This window comes from Cyprinus carpio, chromosome B14, assembly GCF_018340385.1.
Source record: "Cyprinus carpio isolate SPL01 chromosome B14, ASM1834038v1, whole genome shotgun sequence".
Lineage (NCBI taxonomy): Eukaryota > Metazoa > Chordata > Actinopteri > Cypriniformes > Cyprinidae > Cyprinus > Cyprinus carpio.
The window spans coordinates 4,733,693-4,755,592 of record NC_056610.1 but is presented as its reverse complement, the minus strand read 5'-3'; the positions used below and the strand labels follow the sequence as shown (position 1 = coordinate 4,755,592).

Here is a 21,900-nt window from a genome sequence, read left to right as displayed (position 1 = left end):
AGTGATTTCACTGACACAAAAGAGAAAGACTAATGCTGTTTGATTTGGTTGTGAAAAGTCACCTCTGCTGGTCAATGATACACTGCAGCCACGTGTGTTTAGTGTTTGTTTCGAGGTTGTAAAAGATTCAGCCTCCCTTAGAGTTACTAAGGGCTAGCTTTTTGTCATGCCTACAAAACTAGCTGGCTTACTAATTCAAGCTAATATTTAGCTAAATGGTTTGCATGGCGTTGCAAAATCACCGACATGCATCATAAATATTTTCAGACCTGGATAAATTTGTTTTGATGCAACAGCCATTACATTTTCTAGAGTATGCCAGAATTTTACTTTGACAAGCCAAAAACTGTTTTTAAAGTAAATGGGCACCTTCCACTCCTCCCATGTGTTTCTCTTTTTCACAGTCTGGCCGAAATGATGAGTGGGTCCAAAATATATGGTCATATGACAGTAAAACTGTACAGTTCCAAAGACAGTGGGCGGGTCAACTTAGCCACTGGTTCAACTTACCCCACTCATCCCTACTGAAAGACCAACAAACCAGTTTAGGCTGGTTTTAGCAAAGAAATCAGTTAGCTATCAGGCAAAGCAGTTAGCACTAAGCTAAGGCTGTAGACTAATGTTTCATGTACAATCTCATACTGAGTAGCTGCTACATTTGCTTTGACGATTAAAAATGTTCTATCGTGTGAATATGGGTAGTATGAATGAAATTCGGATGCACTACATCTGTTATGTTGTTACTTTCAAGTTACCCATCAGCATCAGTTTTGTTGCTTTATTGCCATTCAAGGCTCCTCTTACATGGACTCATGAAATAGTAAAGTATTCACTGAATGCACACACACCACAAAATGTACTGTAGATCATCTGGGTACTTTTCACCTACTGTTTTTCAAAAACTATGAATTTGGACACATTATTTTTTCCCGTAGTGTTTTCTCACAATAACACAGTATGGAAGTTGTCATATTCTTACACAAACTAAACAATTAGCTACCTTAGCGAAAGCTAACTTACAATGCAAAGAAAGTTAAGTGGTTAATTTGTCCATCTATAGCTTTTTTCATATTATGTGGTAGATTAAGATATTAATTTTCATATTTTTATGATAGCACTACATCACACTAAATAAGGCACATAATAGAACTATTCCTTTAATCAAACTATGCTCAAAACATTAAACTCCCAGTCCTGCTTTATATTCATTTATTCCTGATGTGAAGCATTGTTTAAAATGCATTTATTTTGTCTCCTCTTGCTGCAGGACTGTTTCATCGTGCCATAATCCAGAGTGGCTCAGCATTGTCCAGCTGGGCCGTCAACTACCAGCCGGTTAAGTACACAAGGCTGCTGGCAGAGAAAGTGGGCTGTAATGTGCTGGACACACTAGACATGGTAGACTGCCTGAGAAAAAAGAGCGCTCGTGAGCTGGTGGAGCAAGACATCCAGCCAGCTAGATACCACGTCGCCTTTGGCCCAGTCATTGACGGCGATGTCATTCCCGACGACCCTGAGATCCTGATGGAGCAGGGTGAGTTCCTCAACTATGACATCATGCTGGGTGTCAACCAGGGCGAGGGGCTGCGCTTTGTGGAGAACGTTGTGGACTCTGAAGATGGCGTCTCGGGCAATGATTTCGACTTCTCGGTCTCTGACTTTGTGGACAGTCTTTATGGTTACCCAGAGGGAAAGGATACCCTACGAGAAACCATTAAGTTCATGTACACGGACTGGGCAGATAGAGACAACCCTGAGACCCGCCGTAAGACTCTGGTGGCGCTTTTTACAGATCATCAGTGGGTGGAGCCCTCGGTGGTGACGGCAGATCTTCACGCCCGCTATGGGTCGCCCACGTACTTCTACGCCTTCTACCACCACTGCCAGAGTCTGATGAAGCCTGCTTGGTCAGATGCGGCTCACGGAGATGAGGTGCCCTACGTCTTTGGCATTCCCATGATTGGCCCGACTGACCTGTTCCCCTGCAACTTCTCCAAAAATGATGTCATGCTCAGTGCTGTTGTCATGACCTACTGGACAAACTTTGCTAAAACTGGGTAAGTGCCTAACTTACAACATGCAGAGTCTGGGGTATGGGCCGTTATGTGATTGTGTGATGCACGATGGCAACTGATTTTTAATTGACAAATCCACACTTATTTTCTTTACTTAACATTAGGCTAGATTGGGGACCTGAAAAAAAAATTGTACAAAAAAAAACTTCAAAAAAAGATATTATATATATATATATATATATATATATATATATATATATATATATATATATATATATATATATAAACCCACAAAACATATGGTATAGGAAGATAAGCAAGAGTGCTGTTTTTCTAAAACTCAACATGAACATTAATTTTATGCAACAGTTTTTGAACTGTTTGTGGACAAAAACAATAATGTTCTCTTGTTCAGGACAATATGCATCCTAATGTTGCTTATTTACTGATATCTGTAACTCAACAAATTACTAGGTATTGTAATTACGTGTCTATGATGATACATATTATTAGCAAGCTAGACTGAAAATGGATAAATTGGTTTGCTATTTATGGCCAAACTCCCTTGCAAATTGATGTTTGTTCATTCATATACAAAAAAAAAAAAAATATGTCATTCATGCATGATAAACACAATATTTGAAAAAACATTTGCAATGCACATTATCATTCATCATCTCTGTCCTATGTGATGCTGCTGTTGGTTGGACTGTGTGCGAAAATCCTGCATAGTGCACTTTTAATAGTTTAATAAATGAGTTTAATCTCATTTAGTAATTATTGATTACCTAATATGTAGCAAACACAGTCCTAAATTCGCTATTACTTACTGATTGGTTAGCTTAAGGTTGTTCTACTCATTTGTCCTGCATTACTTCCTGCATAGCTACCTATTATAGATGGGTCAATATTCTAAAGTGTTACTATTTTCTGTTTGAGAGATGAACTCCCTTTGGTGTGGATTTTATGTTTTGTAATTTAGCTGATCATTTTCATGTGCAGACACCAAAGGAAAGGTCAAAAAAAAGGCATAATAGGTGCACTTTAATAGACAAAAGTGTCATGGCCATTTAAATGAAACAAAAAAATGGCACAAATTAAATTTTTAAATTTTGTGAGTTTAATAAATTTACACCTCCTGCAGATCATTTGTATTAAATATCATCATCATCATCTACCCACATTCATGTAGCTCAAATACACAAGTTTTTCTTTACTATAGAACCAAATGTTAAAGCTGCTCTTTTCCGTACTGTTATAATACATTCTGGTCAGCTGCATGACCACTCTGTCAATAAGTTTATTTTATACCATTTTTACTTAAAAATATAAATATATAAAAAATAAATATATAAATACACTGACAAGATTTTTTGTAGAAATCTGACACTATGAGGAGGTGTGTACAACAAGTGTGTACAATTATCATCGCCAATAATACCAAAATGTAAAATACCAGCCAGTAAATCAGAATGAAAAGTATGTTTAAAAAAAAAAACAAATGAATAAATACTATTGCTACATGTGCTGTTAAGCTAACTGAGACTTGTTATAGCACTTGCATATCATTGTTCTTTTGTTGATTTTGATTGCTTCCATTGTCCTCATTATAAGTCGCTTTGGATAAAAGTGTCTGCTAAATCACTAAATATAAATATTTATACACCACTAGTGTGCAATTGAAAGTACATGTACAGTGAGTAGCACTCATTGAGCATGTCTGTTTTTTGTTATCCGTGAGTAAATACTATATAGCAGAATACTATAGTTCACAGCATACAGTATGAATGAGACTTGAGACCCCAAGCAGAGAGAATTATCAGTGGAACTTATCGCATTTCTGCCCCTCAGCGATATCAATAAAAACCCCTCTCTTTACCTGATCACTGGCGCCCCAGGTGACCGCATACTCAACAGCGCCTCCTCCCTCGCTCCCCCTTCTCCCTCCTGCTCAACCCTGCCCAGAGCACAAAGCATTATAGATCTGTATGAGGAGTGCTTGTAATCAGCTCTAACAACACAAATCTAATTTGACAACTGCTCTTACTGAGAAAAATTGATTGGTCGTGCTGCTGCTTCTCCACTTTTACCAGTCACAATAAAAATGACACCCCTTGATATTTATAAATCATTCTTTACCTGGTAAGTGCACATAGGTGTAGCCAAAAATAACATGCACAGAGTGGAAATGCTAATGGACGAGTACCGCAGGCTGAATGCTCAAGTCAACATCCCGCAAGCATATCAGAGAACTTTTCAGAACAACATCTGTCCAGAAAATGTCAAATTAGCTCAAGGGCATGGGACATTTGTACGCTAAACACTGATTTTCCCCCTCAGGGTAATTATTTTCTCAGTTAGACGGACAGATTTTCTCAGTTTCTCAGCAAAAACAGAAACAAAAAATGAAATTGTTTGGTGAGTGGATTTTGATGTATTTCCTATCTGCTCTAGGTTGACAATATAAATTAATCGATTGTAGTCGATCCTCATTTTAACAATCCCGATCTTGTTTCTTAAATATTCAGTATTGTAACTTTTGATTTGAGTCTGTCACATTAAAATTTTGTCAGTTTTATTATAGAATGACTTATTAGCTATTACATGAATGAATGAATGATTGCCTTATGTGCAATTTAAATGTTTAAAAATATATTTTCAAGTGTTTATTATAAAAATAAAATGCAATTTAATTTAATAGTTTGGTCATTTTAAATATTATATAGTAATGTACGATCTGACAGTGTTCCCTGTAGTTTTTTCCCCATATTGTTCCTTCTATTGTACCTGATATATCCAAATGAATTGATAGCAAATCAAGTGAAGATAAGAATCAAAACTAATCTGAAATCTGCGCAAATACCCAGCCTTATTTCCGATATTGAAACAGGAAGTTAGGGAGGGACGCAGTAAAGGGATTATTTCTTTATTTCTTTCTTTCTTTTTTTAATGCCAATAGATTATGCCATGGATAAAAACCATAAAGATGAATTCAAAACAAACCACTTGTTTTTCCACTTGATGGTTGGGAAAGGAAATAAAGCATGACACACCAACCACGACTTGCTACTTTCGATTGCTTGTCGAAAACAGATGATATATTCAATTTAGAGGGCATTCTCATTATAGAAAACATTTTATTGGACAAAAAAATACAAACCGGCAAGATGAGACATCAATGTTTGTGGTCTGTTTTGTCATAACACAAAGACTATAAATTGTAAATGTGTATATCTGTTCATCTATTAAGTTGAATTCAATCGATGGCCTCAAAGCTTATTTCCAATTTCAAAAATGTCATGTCTTGAACATATTTTGACGCAAAGGCACAAAACCATGTTCTACCTAGCTTTAAAAACACACTGTCCATGAAATAATCAGTCACAGTAGCTTCGACCCCTGCTGCATCCTATCTGCCATTTTAAAAGCATCCTTTCAAAAATACTGAAGATTATTTATTACATGACACTGTTTGTCCTCTTGCAGTCATTCATCTAATGGCTTCCGATTGAACTGGCATTATAGAATGCATTTTAAGCACTATTAAGTTTCTGATATTACTGTTGCTCCATTTGTGTGGCTCTATTGTGAGGAGTGGATTATATAGGATACTGCTTAGCAGTCGGCTTGTACAGAGCCAAGGATTAGATGCCAGGATAATGAACCTCTCAATCACATAAAGTACACAAATCGTCACTTCCATCTTAACCAGCAAACTCTCCGGTTTATTTCTGATGCATGCTGGGATACAGACACAAATGTGCACTACAGCATGTAAAGTGTGCTTACAGCTTCTCCATGTGATGACCTAGATAGCACTCCCTGGCATATCTTGGAATCGGACACTTGTACCCGAGCCAAATACATACGTAAATATGGAACCTGGAGTAGAATAGGTGAGTGTTATATTAAGCCTGTGCCACTTCATGTCAACAGTACGTATCATTCCCTAAAGGGAAATTCTTCTTTCCGCTTCATGGTGATTACAAGCAATGTTTTCCCCCTGCAGCTGGAATACAACATGAAAACAACCATTAACTGTGAAATCTGGGAAGAAGTGACAAAGTAACAATGTTTCATTATTGGATGCCAAGCTTGAGTATGAGGCTAATAGATATATTATATTATATTATATTATATTATATTATATTATATTATATTATATTATATTATATTATATTATATTATATTATATTATATTATATTATATTATATTATATTATATTATATTACAACCTGTATTAAAAGTACTATGTATTACATTAAAATGAAATATATCTGGCATAAAGCCTGACAAATAAATATGTGGATTATTTGCTGTGTATACTATAGTTTGTATTGCCTAATGCATGCAACAGAAAGCTATTGAAATGGTATATAATTATTAACAGAACTATTAGGTTATAAACAATTTTTTTTTTTGCCACATTAGTAAAAAGCATAAATGTGTTCTATTTGTAGAGGGTTTTATAAACAGGTGGTGGTTCTGGCAGCTCTCATAATGTGTTATGAGATATGGTAAAAAATGACTTTGGGTGTTATTACAGATTTCTTACTCCTAGCAAGTCTCTTTGAAGAAAAGTCAAACAGACAGTTTATCTGTCTTTGGGACAATTATTAAAAAATAATTAATCTCTGAAATGAATGGAAGAATAATGGTAAAATGCTGCCAAGTGTAGAACCGTTAAATTGAATTCAAATCTCAAAGTTTTTTTTTTTTTTTTTTTTTTTTTTTTTCTCAGCTGGTTATTAATTTTTTTTTTTTTTTTTTTTTTTTTTTTTTCTAATTAATTTATACTCATTCCTTGTTATTCTGAATAAACTACGATATATCACATTATGGGATTAAAAGGGTAGGCCTTAAGGTAGCCAATGATGTGCTGTTTTTAAGTCACATGACAACTGAATGTCCTCCCAAAACTCCTTTTCCCACTGTCACCCTCAAGCGGAGCGGCTGTGTTGAAGTGCTCCAGAAATTGCTCTATTAACCTAATTTCTAAACATCTTTTCTCAAGGGGGATTTTTTTTTTGCAACATCTTTAGTAAGTAAATTAGATATTTTCATTCATAAATCAATTTTGTCTAACATAGTTTTACTGTAAATTAAGAAAATATCAAGGTTGCCATATGGCAAACTCTGTACCATTATGGAAAAATAGGTGTGTTGCCATATGGCAACACTGTACCACAGTGGAATTGCAGTAATGTATTTCCCCATTGGGATTTTTTATAGATAGTAGCATCAATAAAATTATCACAGTTATTTAATGATTTGAAGTGTTTATTGTAGTATAGTTGTATTTCTGTATAAATAACAAAATTATGTCTTCATTTCAGAAAATGAATACAGCTTTATTTTATGGAAAGGGCAATAGGAAGAGTGCAGACTTGGCCTGTCATGGAGAATAAAGGGAAGTGCAAATACCCTGGCTGCAGGGGGATCGTCCGCATGAAGTGCAGCAAATGTGACTTGCACCTTTGCATCACAGCTGAAAGGAACTGCTTTTTGCAGTTTCATGGGATGTCATGAAATGTGACTTGAGTTGGACTGAGACATGTGCACAGTGATGGACTGGGAAAACCCACACTGAGGGGCAGCTGTGGCCTAAAGTCAGAGTGTTGGACTAGTTACCCAAAGGTCACCGGTTTGAGTCTCGGTGCTGGTAGGAGTTGTCGGTGGGTGGAGAGTGAATGAACAGCGCTCTTTTCCACCCTCAATACCTATGGCTGAAGTGCCCTTGAGCAAGGCACTGAACCCCCCCAGTTGCTCCCCGGGCGCTGGATATATAGCTGCCCACTGCTCCGGGTGTGTGTTCACGGTGTGTTCACTTCTCACTGCTGTGTGTGTGCACTTGGATGGGTTAAATGCAGAGCACCAATTCCAAGTATTGGTTACCATACTTGGCAAATGTCACAACTTTCACTTTTCACTTTACTTCAGGGAGCCCCCTATTGTAATACCTGAATTTTATGTTTTCATGTTCTACATGGTATTAGTGCATGTTCCATGCTACCATACATTTACTTAACTTGTATAAAAATACTTTCAAAAAGACTTGTTTTTGTTGTTGGAATCTTTGTGGATGTAAAACAATACAAAAGTTGATGAATTTGATATGCATATATGGTACAAAAGCGAATTTTTTTGTCCGTTTGCAAGCATTATTATAATACTTTTAAGTACTATTTTGAAGGTTAAATGATAGGAACCTACTTACTTTTGGTTTGCATGAGTCCCAAGTATAAAAATCTATCAATATCTAAAAGAAATGTCAATTTAAATAGAAAAGATAATCATAGTTTAATAGAAAAAACTACTTTTGTTTTTTTTTTTTTTTTTGTTTTTTTTTTTTGGCCATTGTTTTTTTTTTTTTGTTTTTTTTGGCCACATTGTGGTACACTGTTGCCATATGGCAACGTTTTCCTAAATACCCCCCCAAAAAAATGTTTTTACATTTTTTTTTTGGATTTGTATAATTGAAGCTATTTCATGTAATAAAAACTTATTTAAAAAAATATTTCATGGTTAGAACATAATGCGTACCATAGAGGGTTAACAGTAAAATTTTTTTATTTTAGCACCCTAATTAATTTATCAAGTGTTAACCAGTGGCCATTAGTCCTGCAGAAAAACAAAAGCATCCAAGAACCTTCTTCACATTGATAACTGAATTGTCGCCTTTGTTCTGGCTACAAATGGACCTCAAATGCTGCCGTCTGCATTTCTATAGAGATCTTAGCGCTAGCATTTGATGGACAGGGGCTGTTTCCTCTATATTCTTCTACTGTGTCATTCAGCCTCCAGTCAAACAGCCCATGCTGTGCTGAGCCCGAGACGTCGCTGAGCAGAATACTGTTGTGCTTTTCCTTTTGTCCTCTTATTTTCTCTGCATCTCCCTTCGTGCTTTCTTGTAACACGCACAAGCCACTCTCAGAAATGCTGAGGCCTGCTGGGATAAATCCAGATATATTTCTCTTTGAAAAGCCAATGTTTTTTTATGATGCTATCCCCTTGACAAGATATTGGCAATTCCACTCAAAGAATAAAACATGATTAATCAATAATCAACAAGCCACGGTTAATAAATAAGTCTTAGCTGCGCACGTGCCAGCTTGACTGTAATCGCTCAATGTTTTGACACGACCTGCATTTGTGTTTTGTCAATGCATCTGTATTGACATCTGTCTTATTGAAATTCTGTTGCCTGTACTTTATCCCAGTGGCAAGCAGATGCTCATTAACTCACACTGTCTTGTCCTATCTGCCTCATGATTGGGAAAACAAAAATAATAATTTGGATGCTGCATCTTAATGAGCGGTTTCCCTCACCGCTACACCCAAACGGAAACAGTCTCTTGAACATCAGCTGACCCTGCAATCAAGGCCATGTCTATCTCTTTCTCTGTCTTTGAGCTACTGTATACTGCTTCCTGCATCCACTTCTTTTGTCATTCCTAGACCTCAGTGAGTCCAAGCGAGAATAAAAAGGATTGTGTTTAATTTGTTTAGCATTCTTTTCAGTTAAGTCAGCACTTGATACTGTAGGAATCATATACTGTTTGTATACCAACATATCTTAAAAGCAGTTAATTGACCTTAAGTACATCAGTTTATGTAATTGCATAATTTTATTATCCTTGAAATATTAAATGTCTACTGCCTGAATGTACTGACAAGCATTTATTATGGTAAATTAAAATATATAATTTCTATTGAAACTTCTACCAAGCACCGAAAGCACATATCACTTCTTTTAGTTTTCTTCTGCTTCTACATTGGAAGTTTATGGCAGCCCAGAACTGCTAGCGGGAAAGTTATGAAATTTGGCATACAGATAGAAGATGGTCTCATTATCAACCACAGCAAATTTGGAGTCTCTGTCTGAAAATCTATAGCGCCACCAACAGGCCAAATTTGCACTCATATTTCTGCTAATAACTTTTGAACCGTAAGATCTAAAAGCAAACTTCTTTTTTCCCTTGATTTTTGGCTCTTGCTGATTCAAATGCAAACCAAAATTTATAATTCTATGTTTCAGGATTTTTTGTGATTTTGAATTTTGCAAAACTCTACCAAAATTGGCTTTAAACGTTAAAATTATACATTAAAGTACTTGTGATTTCTATTTTAGTCAACTTAGTAAATAAGTGTACTCATTTAAAACACAACAAAATATTATTCAAAATTAATAAATTAAAAGTACTCTTAATTTGTAAACTGTGTACTTCAAAAGTGTATGTAAGTTTAAGAAGGTGTGGTCTCTTACTTAAGTGGTCTTTTATTTAATAGATATTTTATGCATGTAAAAAAAAAACTTTTAAGATTTCACTACACGCTACAAGTACACTACAAGTTCACATTCAATACAACTAAATTCAAAATTGCATTCAAAATGCCATTATGGAACAAAAACCCATAATTTGTTGCATAAAGCAGTTGATCCTGCATTGAGTATTTTCATTGGTGGAGCAAAAGTAGACAGGTATTGTGTCTAAGATTTTAATTATTCCTCAATATTAACTTTGTTAAAGTGTTTTAAAAAATCAATATAATAGCAATGTCATACTCTATGCTCTATACTTCATACTCTCTTTCATTGCTCTAAATATCATCATCCATTCACATTCCTAACCCTAAGTATGAGTAATAGTAGCCTTAACAAACACTGCTAATTAACTTTTTTCTGGTTCTGTGAGGAATTGAGGAAGTAATGTGGAATGAAACATTAACCAGCCACTGACTCTCTGAACTTTAAGCAACAGCAGATTAAACTTTCTTTGAAAGCAACCTCTCTCTCTCTGCCGTGCTGTTTTATGTTATATATTCTATCTGCTGACCTTGAGAACAGCACAGTGAGATAAGAAAAACTCTAAATGTAAGACTGCATCTTTCAAAAGCGAAGCCAGTTGTGTGTGGACCTTGAAATGTACCGTAAGATGAAAAACCACATGAAGCAGGGAACACTACCTCCTGTATTTATAAATAACCCCCTAGATAGAAAAATTAAAAGTGCATACAGTACCTTGAGTTAGAATCAGTGCTATTCAGTTGAAGATTGAGTTTTCATTTAAATAAGTGACCCTGACCAAAGCACGGTAACACACTGAAGTGAAAAAAGAGGCTTTTATGATTCCCCATTGGATTTGGTGTCTCCATATCCACATTCATCCAAGCGCTGCAAATTAGACTGATGAATAACCAATGCATCCCCGTCAAATTAACTCTGACTCGTTTTCACCTTGTCATATTCATTAGATGTATTCTGCTATGACTGCTATATGAAAAAAATTGTTTTCCTTCTTTTAGCATGGGTTTTTCCAAGAGTGAAACTAATTCTTCTTTCTTACTTTTCTTTTTTCTCTTTCTTTCTTTCTTTTTTCTCTATGTATGTCTGTAAAGGTGAATTTTACTGTGGCTTACTGGCTAAAGTCTAATTCAGACTTCCCAAATTTTCTAGGATATTGTAGTCTATATAATTTCTTTGTCCAATTTATTGTTCATCAAGTGAAAATGATATGCATGACCACTGATCACTAGCGTCTGATCTCCTCCTAAAAAACAAAACAAAAAAGGTTACAATTTGTGTCTTTTAGGGTTTGTAAGAAGTTTAAAAAATTTTGTGTTTAGATGTACAAACAAAGCCTTAACAAGCACCACTAATTAAAATGATTAATAAATATTTGAATATATATTATAAATAATTGTCCAATAACAGTGGAATTTTGTCCAGACTTAATTTGCTACTAGGAAACTAGAATATTGCAGTGCTAAGATCAGATGCTTTGACGAAAATATCTTCAGACAGACCTCTCCCTTTGGTGTTCAGATGGCGTTTAGGAAGTCCAACCTAGTTTGAGAATCTCAGTGGTGGTGGAGTAGTTTCCTCTCAGGGCCTGAGATCTGAATGAGTGGCGCTGATAGAGGCTGAAGTACTGCTTCACTGGGCAAGCCCAAGTGGCCTGAACCGTAGAAACATTCGAGCGGTTTAGGAGCCGATTTGAGTGGGCGACCTGACAGAACACCGACAGCTAATTCTCCGTTTGCACACACACTGCCCAGATTGTGGGTTAGTGGAATGAATGGGTCGCCAGCTTATTATACATTACTGACATAGGTATAGCTACCTACTGCGACAAAGACATTGAACTTGCAGTTTATTATACAATTATTATATAATATACAATATGTCTTGGTCAAAATGCAAATATTCAATCAGGGTTAACTAAAATTAACATTTTAACTTTTTTTGTTTATTATTATCATTATTATTATTTTTATTATTAATAATGATGATAATAATAATAATAGTTTTAATACATCAAGTTAAACTAAATTAAAATGAGAAATGTTGCCTTGGCAACTACCTGAAATAATAATAATAATAATAATAATTTAACAAAAAATGCAAACAAGAAATATGAAGATGAAAATGAAAACAAATTCTAAATATTAATAAAAACTATAATAGTATCTCAATGATAATAAAATAACACTGGTCCAATAAATGAGGCTAACAAATCCAAAATGAGAGACAAAGCATGCAAGAGATCAGTAACATAAACAAAACATGAGCTCAGTATATACAGCCATAACTGCAGGAAGAATGAGACTTCACAAACATTGAATGGCTCAGACTTGCTTTATATGAGAGCCCCTCCCCTAGATTAAACCTTCAAGGTTAACAAAAGAAGCATAACGCTGCAGTAAACTGGCAAGGAGACAAGAGGCCTTTTTAATGGATGTCAATGAAGAAGAGTCTTCAGTACTCTAAATGAGCTGGTTCTATGGGGGAACAACTCACAATCGGCAGACTTTTGGGCTAATCGTCAGTGTTTTCCAGTATTCCTTCTCTTTTGGAGTTTGTCCCTAATGTTGGAAAACACTATTCTAAGCTGTCAGATTTATGAGTTTATGTTTTTGAAATGTAATTTCCTCTTTGAGATTGCCCTTTTATTTTTTGAGATTGCATTCATGTGCATTTCACAAATGGTGCTTTAAGGGTTACACGCTAAAACCAAATACTTTTAATACGAAAAAAAAAATTGTTTAGAAATATCCCTAACATTAAGTGTGATCATTAGTACTTGTGCTGTCTTGTAGCACTACAGGCAGTAATTATTCATCTTCATTAACATTAACACATTAATCTCGAGCTAAACCCTCACGTGTGAAACACCCACGCAAAGTATGCCATCACTGCAGATCAACAGCCTCTGAAGACACATCTAAAACATCACAACTGACCTCAAATCAGCATTGAAAACCCAGCCGCATACACAAATATGCTGTGTCATGCAAGCCGGTTGATTGACTATTATGAGACGCGCAGTGATATTGAGATTCTAGCATTTCCTATTAAGCAAGAATGCCCCAGGTACACCGACTGTCACTCGCATGCCACGCAGCAAGAATTCATATATATATATGCTGAGCCTCTGCGGCTTCATTGATGTCCTGTTCTCTGGTGTGTTGCACCGTGGCAGATCAATATGACCTTACCTCTGCTGCCTGCTTCTTTGAAACTTAATTACTGATATTCAGCTACAAAGTCATCATGGTCCGGCTGCCAATATTCATTGGGGATCATTACCAGCCTAATAAAAACGGTTATTTATCAGCTTCTGAGCTGACATTCAACCTATCTCCATTTACTTCTCTGCTTGCAGAGGCACAGACAAGAGAAAAAGCACATAAGGAAAACATAAAAGCATGGTATTTGTCTTTAAACACTTGATTTTCTGCACAGGTGTCACAGCATAGACCAAAATAAAAGTGCTTCGCGATGCCATACAAGAACCTTTCTTGTCTAAATGGTTCCATAAAGAACTTTTAACATCTTGAAGAACATTTCATTCAGTTCTTTGTGGCGAAAGAAGGTTCTTCAGATTATAGAAAGGTGAGAAAGCAATGGTTCTATAAAGAATTTTTGACTCATTGTGGAACCAAAAATGGTTCTTCTATGGCATCGCTGTGAAGAACCTTTCAAGCACCTTTATTTTTAAGAGTGTAGGCTACTCTTGTAGACGACACGACTCTGGAAATGTAAAATCCAAAATAGATCAAAAGAATCTAATTTCTAATTTCTAATTTGCTTTTTGCATCTTCTGCCATGTATAATGTGAAGCTTCACCGGCATTTCAGTTGGTGCACACACCACAATTTAATACAGCGTGAGAGAAAGAAAAAAAAGCCGGACATTATTCTGTTTACCCTAATTGTGCGAGCGGCATCAAGATGCTCAATTCCACGAAGGCAGACACAACGTTTCAAACATGATTTGATAAAGTAACCACTTTGAAACAGCAGTTCCAGACAGATGGAAGAGCTATTATCAAATTCAAAAATATATTAATATTAATGTGGTTTAATTAAATTATATAATAACACATAGATCTACAGTATCATCCTTTCTGCATGTTTTTATTGTGGTGTTTGTGCATTTTCTGATAGGACTCTTACCACAGATATGCAAAGGTGCTTAAGAACCACTGGCAGACAGACAGAAGGACAAACGGATGCAATCTTGACTTGTTGTCACTTTTCATCCACTGAGAATTACAAAACATTGGCGACAGCGACTGTCTCTACCGTAGAACTGAACGCCTCGCTCGAGGGCACACCAGTGATTTTGTTTAGTTCAGTTTATTTGTTTACATGGGCAGTGCACATTAATAAGCATGGCTGTAAATGTGCCAGAATTAGCCAAAGAGGCTATTTTTGATCTGATATCCGTGACCGTTATGTTCATGGGATGCCTCTTCATTAGATAGAGTCTGAAAGTTGTTGCATTGTTTCATCTAGCGGTATTTTATCACAGATGAGGGGTCAAGGTTTAGCTGGTTAGCATGTCCCTGTTAGCTCCTGTTTGCTGAATCATACCATGTGGCAGCAAAAAGCATATTCCTTCACTGACAGTCATTTAAAAATGACTTCTGATAAAATCATTTTTATATAGTATATATTGGCCAATTTTTGAAGAGCTCTTAAAAGCATAGGACAGTCACTAGTGGTGCTAAAAGACAACAAGTTCTGTGAGCTTGTAATATCAGTTGGAGAAATAGTGACCCCTGGAGGCTAAAGGGTAATACTACACACACACACACAAGGGCCCTTTGCCAGCTTCCCTCCTTTAGTGTTTAGATTAATATGGTCCACTTTCTATCAGCAGACTCGCTGTTAATGCAGTCTGCACTGCTTTCCCAAAGCAATTAACGGAATGGATGCACTGCTGTTGTTTTATCAAAAACAAGTTGCGTCCTGAAGCACATCTCAGCTGTTGATTTATTCATTTGTGTTTCACTTTAAAAGCCTCTGGCCCATCTCTTTTTTTATAGAGAATGAGCCGAGGATGCGTGAAGCCCAGCAGGAAGAGGTGCTTAGAGATATGAGCTGTAACGTAATGTCACACAGGGGAGAAATAGAAAATGATGATTTGGAAGAAGTGCCAGGCAGCTTTATACAAGAAGGTGAAACAAGACAGATAGTAGTGCAGTGATGAGGAGGAACGGCGGTGGACGTAATATTGTTTTGTTGATTAGCACAATAAACTCCAGAGGTTGATAGGCGAAAGGATACAAGCTGTCTGTGTCTTTATGCATGCTTAGCCTGACCCAGACAGAAGGTATTGATTTACTGAAAAGAAAGAAGAAGCGTGTTGATTTTCCTGCTGGAGATTGTAAAATATGATCATGATAATAGTACGTTGTCATGTAGCAGACGTCTTAATCCAATTGTTCTGAAAGAGTCAGTGTCCAGTCCTGCTTCTGGAGGGCCAATGTCTTGTTGAGTTTAGCTCCAATCTTCCCAGAGACACTTTCCTGGAAGTTTGTAGTAATCCCAAACTTGATTAGGATCAGAGCTAAACTATGTGGCCCTCCGGGAACAGGATTAGACACCCCTGCCTTACAGTATCCTGAGGTTGAGGATTGCACAACAATGGTGAATTTAATGGGAATGAACCAACAACTTAACAAGGACAGTTGTAATAAAAATTCTGCTATCGTTTTCTCACCCTCATAGCTGTATGACAGGGGTGTCAAATTTTGTGTTAAGATTTGCGTAACACAGAAGGGGGTGTTTTGCAGAATTTCGATGAATTTTTGAGCATTAGGCGTATGAGTCGTATGGACTTCATTTATGGTACCTACTCACTGTGTAACGATGCACCGCGAGCAAGTTGAAAATCTCTGAAAATATGTGACGATTCAAGTCGGTTGATGTCAAAAGAACTGTGATATAATTAGGGGCGGGGTTTATGTGAATGTATCTCTGAGGGGAACTGACTGTCTTCAGAAACATGTAGATGGTGTTTTCTTTTCATCTTGCCTGTGTATAATACATATTAAAGTAGTATGTATAAGCGCAGCACTGATTTGCTGACAGTGTTAACCAAGGAAATGCTGTATTTGTCATGTATGTCATACAGTAAGTGCCTCCTGCTGTCAGAGAGTGAATTTGCATCCTCGTACAGCCTGTCTGCTTTTATGCAGTTATATGTAGTATAATTTGTCGGAACAAGTCAGTTTGCTTCAAAAAAAGATTCTGTACAAGGTGCATTTTCTGCTTGAAACATGCTGATATTTCTTTATAAAAAAAAATTTAAAAATCCAAGCTAAAAAAAGAGAGAAAGAGACAGGCAAAGCCTTAGTTTGTTTAAATGAAGAGATTTATTTATTTGTTTGTTTACTTACTTGGGACTTTTGTTTTAAAATTTCACTTTGTTTTTGTTATTTGACATAGATATTCAAATTTAGCAAAGAAATATGCAATACTTTTTCTAAAGAATAATAAAATGACACTTCTTCATTTTTAATTTCGTATAAAAAAAAATTGTGAGAAAATCATATCTTGAATCACATCGCATTGTGAATCATTACATACCCACTGTATGCTTCCACTGAAAAAGAGCAGCATAAATGTTCAGCAAAACAATTTCTGCATTCCACAAAAAAAAAGGGAACAGGTTTGGGAACAAATAAATGGTGCATAAATGATGATAGTATTTTCATTTTTGGATGAAGTATTGCTTGAGCTCTAGCAATGGCACTTTACATGAAAAACCTTCTCAGCATAGTTCATTTATTCATCTTCTATCTGTTTTGCAGAGATCCCAACAAACCAGTGCCTCAGGACACCAAGTTCATCCACACTAAGGCCAATCGCTTCGAAGAGGTAGCCTGGTCCAAATACAACCCGCAAGACCAGCTGTACCTGCACATCGGCCTCAAGCCACGAGTCCGGGATCACTACCGCGCCACTAAAGTGGCCTTCTGGAAGCACCTGGTCCCTCATCTCTACAACCTTCACGACATGTTCCACTACACCTCCACCACCACCAAAGTGCCACCGCCCGAGACGACTCAGAACTCCCTGTCCACCAAACGTCCCAACGGCAAAGCCTGGCCGTTCAACACAAAGCGGCCTCCGATGTCTCCAGCCTACAACAGCGAGAGCGGGAAGGAGCAGTGGAACGGAGAAGAGGAACCAGGCCCTCTGGTGGTGGAGAACCCACGGGATTACTCCACCGAGCTGAGCGTAACCATTGCAGTGGGAGCTTCACTGCTGTTCCTCAATGTTCTGGCGTTCGCCGCTCTCTACTACCGCAAGGATAAGCGCCGACAGGAGCAGCACCCGCAGCCCAGCCCTCCACGAGCCACCACCGCCAACGACGTGATCCGGCACGCCCCTGAAGAGGAGATCATGTCCCTGCAGGTCAACCAGACGCACCACACATAATGCATATTAAAGTAGTATTTATAAGCGCAGCACTGGTTTGTTGACAGTGGTAACCAAGTAAATGCTGTATTTGTCATGTATGTCATAAGTGCCTTCTGCTGTCAGAGAGTGAATTTGCATCCTCATCCAGCCTGTTGTCTGCTTTTATGTAGTTTTAGGCGCCGATCAGACAGAAGAACACATTTTTTAAATAGTTTTTTATTGGCAGTGAGCGTCTTGCGCGCTGTTTATGTGCCCCAGGTGCCTCGCGTTTTAGCCACCTGCTGCGCCTCCTGTTTTTGCAGGAGCGCCTGACGAGCGAATGTTTTCAATTCATGGAAGTTGAGCTTAAACGCACGGTGAACTTGGAATGGTGCATCATGGGATTAAAAGCGGAGCAGAGAAAGCATTAAAAGTGGCCGAGAGCAGCAAAAAGTTTGGACATTCCTCGACTTTATGCAAATATCGAGTGAAAAACGCTGGGCGTCAACCAGTTGTCATTAAAAGAAGAAGATGAAACACGAACAGGGTGTAAAGATTGTTTTCAGAGGCGTGCTCTGCCCTAAATTTGACACCCTAAAGTGTTGCCAGTGGCACTGAGCGAAGATTTGATGCTGTAAATCAGTGGTTCTCAACCGCATTCCTGGAGGACCTCCAACACTGCACATTTTGCATGTCTCCTTTGTCTGACACAGCCATTTCAAGTCTGTGAATATCTACTAATGAGCAGGTGACCTGAATCAGGTGTGTTTGATTAAGGAGACATGCAAAATGTGCAGTGTTGGAGGTCCTCCAGGAATGTGGTTGAGAACCACTGCTATAGAGGAAACGCACCGTAAAGTTGAAAAAAAAGCAACTCTGAGCAGAAAAGCAGGTTTTTTCCATTGTCCAGTCGAATGAATGGAGAGACAGGCCTTCCATTGTGATGATGAAAGTTTACCATTGCTTAGAAAGTCTGGCGACTGCAATGATGGAGAGGGTTTTTGCTCAAATGACAGTTTACTTAAAAGTGAAAACCAAAGATTTTAGAGCGTTGTGCTATAGTCCTTTGATTAGACTGACAGGACAGCTGATTTGGTGGTTGCCTAGCAACATAAAAAAATTGCAGCACACTGCTCTTTTTTAAAAGTCACCAAAAAAGGCAGTGTGGTGCAGTGCACAGTCGCATTTTCAGTCTGATCGGGGCCTTATGTAGCATAATTTGTCAGAACAAGTCAATTTGCTTCAAATGCATTTTTGTGTACAAGATGCATTTTCTGCTGGAAACATGCTGATATTTCTTTAAAAAAATAAATGTCCCTGCAGGTCAACCAGACGCACCACGAGTGTGACGCAGGGCCACCCGGAGACCCCTTACGGCTCGCTTCGCTTCCCGACTACACGCTGACTCTGCGGCGCTCGCCTGACGATATCCCGCTCATGACGCCCAACACCATAACCATGATCCCCAACTCGCTGGTGGGCATGCCCAACCTACATCCCTACAACACCTTCACAGCTGGCTTCAACTCCACCGGCCTGCCACACTCCCACTCCACCACGCGTGTATAGCTTTATGGCCATCCGACAAGAGGGAGGGATGGGGGAAGAGTCTTTGGCTTCAATGAAAACACTGAAGCAAGAGGAGGGGGTTCAGGATGATGGCGGAAACGAAAAGATTTGAATAGACTTTTGCTAAAAGCAGTGACAAGTTCTTTCCAGATGTCAAGTTGTGCAAACCTGCCAAAACAGAACTGCTCTCTTTCCTTTGAAAAGGGACGAGCGTTTCAAGCAGTATTTTTTCTAATCATCATTTTAAAAGAAAAGAAAGAAACGCCTTTTTAAGCAGAATCGGGCGAAAGGGGCGATCACTTTTTTCTTGAATAAATAACAACAACAACAAAAAAAACACAAACAAAAAAAGTGCATTTTATTTCCCATCACAGTCTTTTGTGGGAAACATGTTTCAAAACAATGGCCTCTAAGGTGACATCTATATAATATTGTTTGCTTTGCTTTGCTTTGCTTTGCGATTTCTTTTCAATGCCTTATAAACAGCTTTTTTTTTTTTTTTTCACTTAATTTGACGATCTTTCCCTGAGATGTGTCTGTGCGGAACATAGCGATCTGACTCGAGCGGTTGGATTCCAGGAAGCATTAGACAGACGACAAATATGGAAAGCGGTGGAATGAAATGGTAACTGCGACTCGTTTTCCAGTTGCATAAGCTCACATGTGGTGTTTTCACTTTTTTCTTGGTTCCACTGAAAGTCTTTTGTTTGAAACTTTTCCACTGGACAAAGACTGGAGATAAAGACTTTTAAAGTTACTGTAAGTGTTTTGTTTAAAGAAAAAGTGCATCTTTTACAACAAAATTATCTATCGGCTCCTGTGTCAAATTCCAATGAAATGCACACTTACACACAACGCTCAGAGCACTGTTTGACTGGTGTGTGTGTGTGTGTGTGTGAGAGAGAGAGAGAGAGAGATTCTAGGTGTGAATGGGAATATTTGAGTTGAGTCTGTGTGTGTGTTGGATTGCCTTTGCCATGTTTTCTGTTCCTATATATTTGTGTGATGGGGGTGTGGGGGGGCTTCTGCGTTGATTTTATTCACCACAAGTAGTGTTTCAGCTGCGTCTATTGTCGTCTGTCTTTGCGAAACAGAACTTTTTGTTATTTTAAAAAAGTTACATATGTCTAATTTTGCTTAAGAATTACAAAATAAATCTATTATTTTACATGCAAGAGAAAACAATAGCTTAAGATTGAACTGAACTAACTGACATGATTCCATTGACTTTGTAAGCGTTCCTCTCGACTGGAGACAGTGGCCTCTTTACACTGAATAACCTGACTTCGGTGTAGACCTGTGTTTCTTTAAATATATATATAAATATGGGCATACATACATATATGTATAGGGCTTTTATGAAGATTTTGCTCCCGTTGACCTGAAAGTGTAAATTACTATTATTATCAATTATTAGGCTGAAAGCAGCAATATTCAGAGGGCAGAGCAGTTAGTGTCTGTACTAGTTTTAACCTCTACACCATAATCTGAGGCCACAACAAGTGTCTTTTTAATAGCTCTATATGTATATTTATGTATAAATATATTTAATATTTATTTATGTATACCAGATGTATACATGCTGATTGTGCCATGTGCCAAATTAAACCATAAAACTGGAGAAGAAAACGGTTTCCAAAAAACTTTATTTTATTTATAAGTTTTATTTTTGCACAACTCTGTCACAGTTAAATGTGTATTTCCTCTCTGATCTTTGTTGCTTAACATTTGTGACCCTGGAGCACTAAACCAGTCTTAAGTCACCGGGGTATATTTGTAGTAATAGCCAAAAAAACATTGTATTGTTCAAAATTATCATTTTTTCTTTTATGCCAAAGATCATTAGGATATTAAGTAAAGATCATGTTCCATGAAGATATTTTGTAAATTTCCTACCGTAAATATATCAAAACTTAGTTTTTGATTAGCGATATGCATTGCTAAGAATTTCATTTGGACAACATTTAAGGGTGATTTTCTAAATATTTAGATTTTTTTAGCAAATTCAGATTCCAGATTTTCATATAGTTGTATCTCAGCCAAATATTGTCCTATCATAACAAACCATACATTAATGTGAAGCTTACTTATTCAGTTTTCAGATGATGTATAAATCTCAATTTTGTCAAATTTACCCTTAAGACTGGTTTTGTGGTCCTAGGTCACATATGAGTGTTTTTTTATGAAATCATGGGTGGAATTCAAGGTAATATGTTAAATCAGTCATCTGTACCCCCAAGTCATTTGATTAGCAAAAAAAAAAAAAAGCTAAAATACCCCTTGAAAACTAATCTTGCAAACATGTACAAAGTTAATGTACACACTTAATGATGAAGAGTCACTTTTTAAGAAAAAAAAAAAACCTTAAGTGACTTAAATATCCAACATTTCATAATGAGTAATCCTGTTCAGCAGAGCGTTTGAAGAGACCTTTATAATTACACACCCAGCACTGCATAGCATCATTTCAGGCATTGGAAAGCATTTATGGTTGGAAACTGTAATTATGATCAAGTATGAATATCCCCACATCCAACATGGATTGCAGTGACAAAAAAAAATACAATTTGAGGTATCTGAATGAGGGGACGTTTGTTAGGACTACAACCCTGTAGCTTC

The 21,900-nt window shown here is 37.2% G+C and overlaps 1 protein-coding gene across 3 annotated transcripts in view; it reads left to right on the top strand.

Moving 5' to 3' along the window:
* LOC109083511 (neuroligin-3-like) overlaps nt 1-20,910 on the top strand; it is a 159,406-nt gene extending 138,496 nt beyond the window's left edge. For all 3 annotated transcript variants that reach the window (XM_042737823.1, XM_042737822.1, XM_042737824.1), the window contains 3 exons: nt 1,268-2,057; nt 17,121-17,727; nt 19,036-20,910. In XM_042737823.1, the coding sequence (XP_042593757.1) occupies nt 1,268-2,057; nt 17,121-17,727; nt 19,036-19,281 (1,643 nt within the window). In that variant the 3' untranslated portion in view covers nt 19,282-20,910. The remainder of the gene's footprint in view (nt 1-1,267; nt 2,058-17,120; nt 17,728-19,035) is intronic.
* The last annotated feature ends 990 nt before the right edge of the window (nt 20,911-21,900 follow it).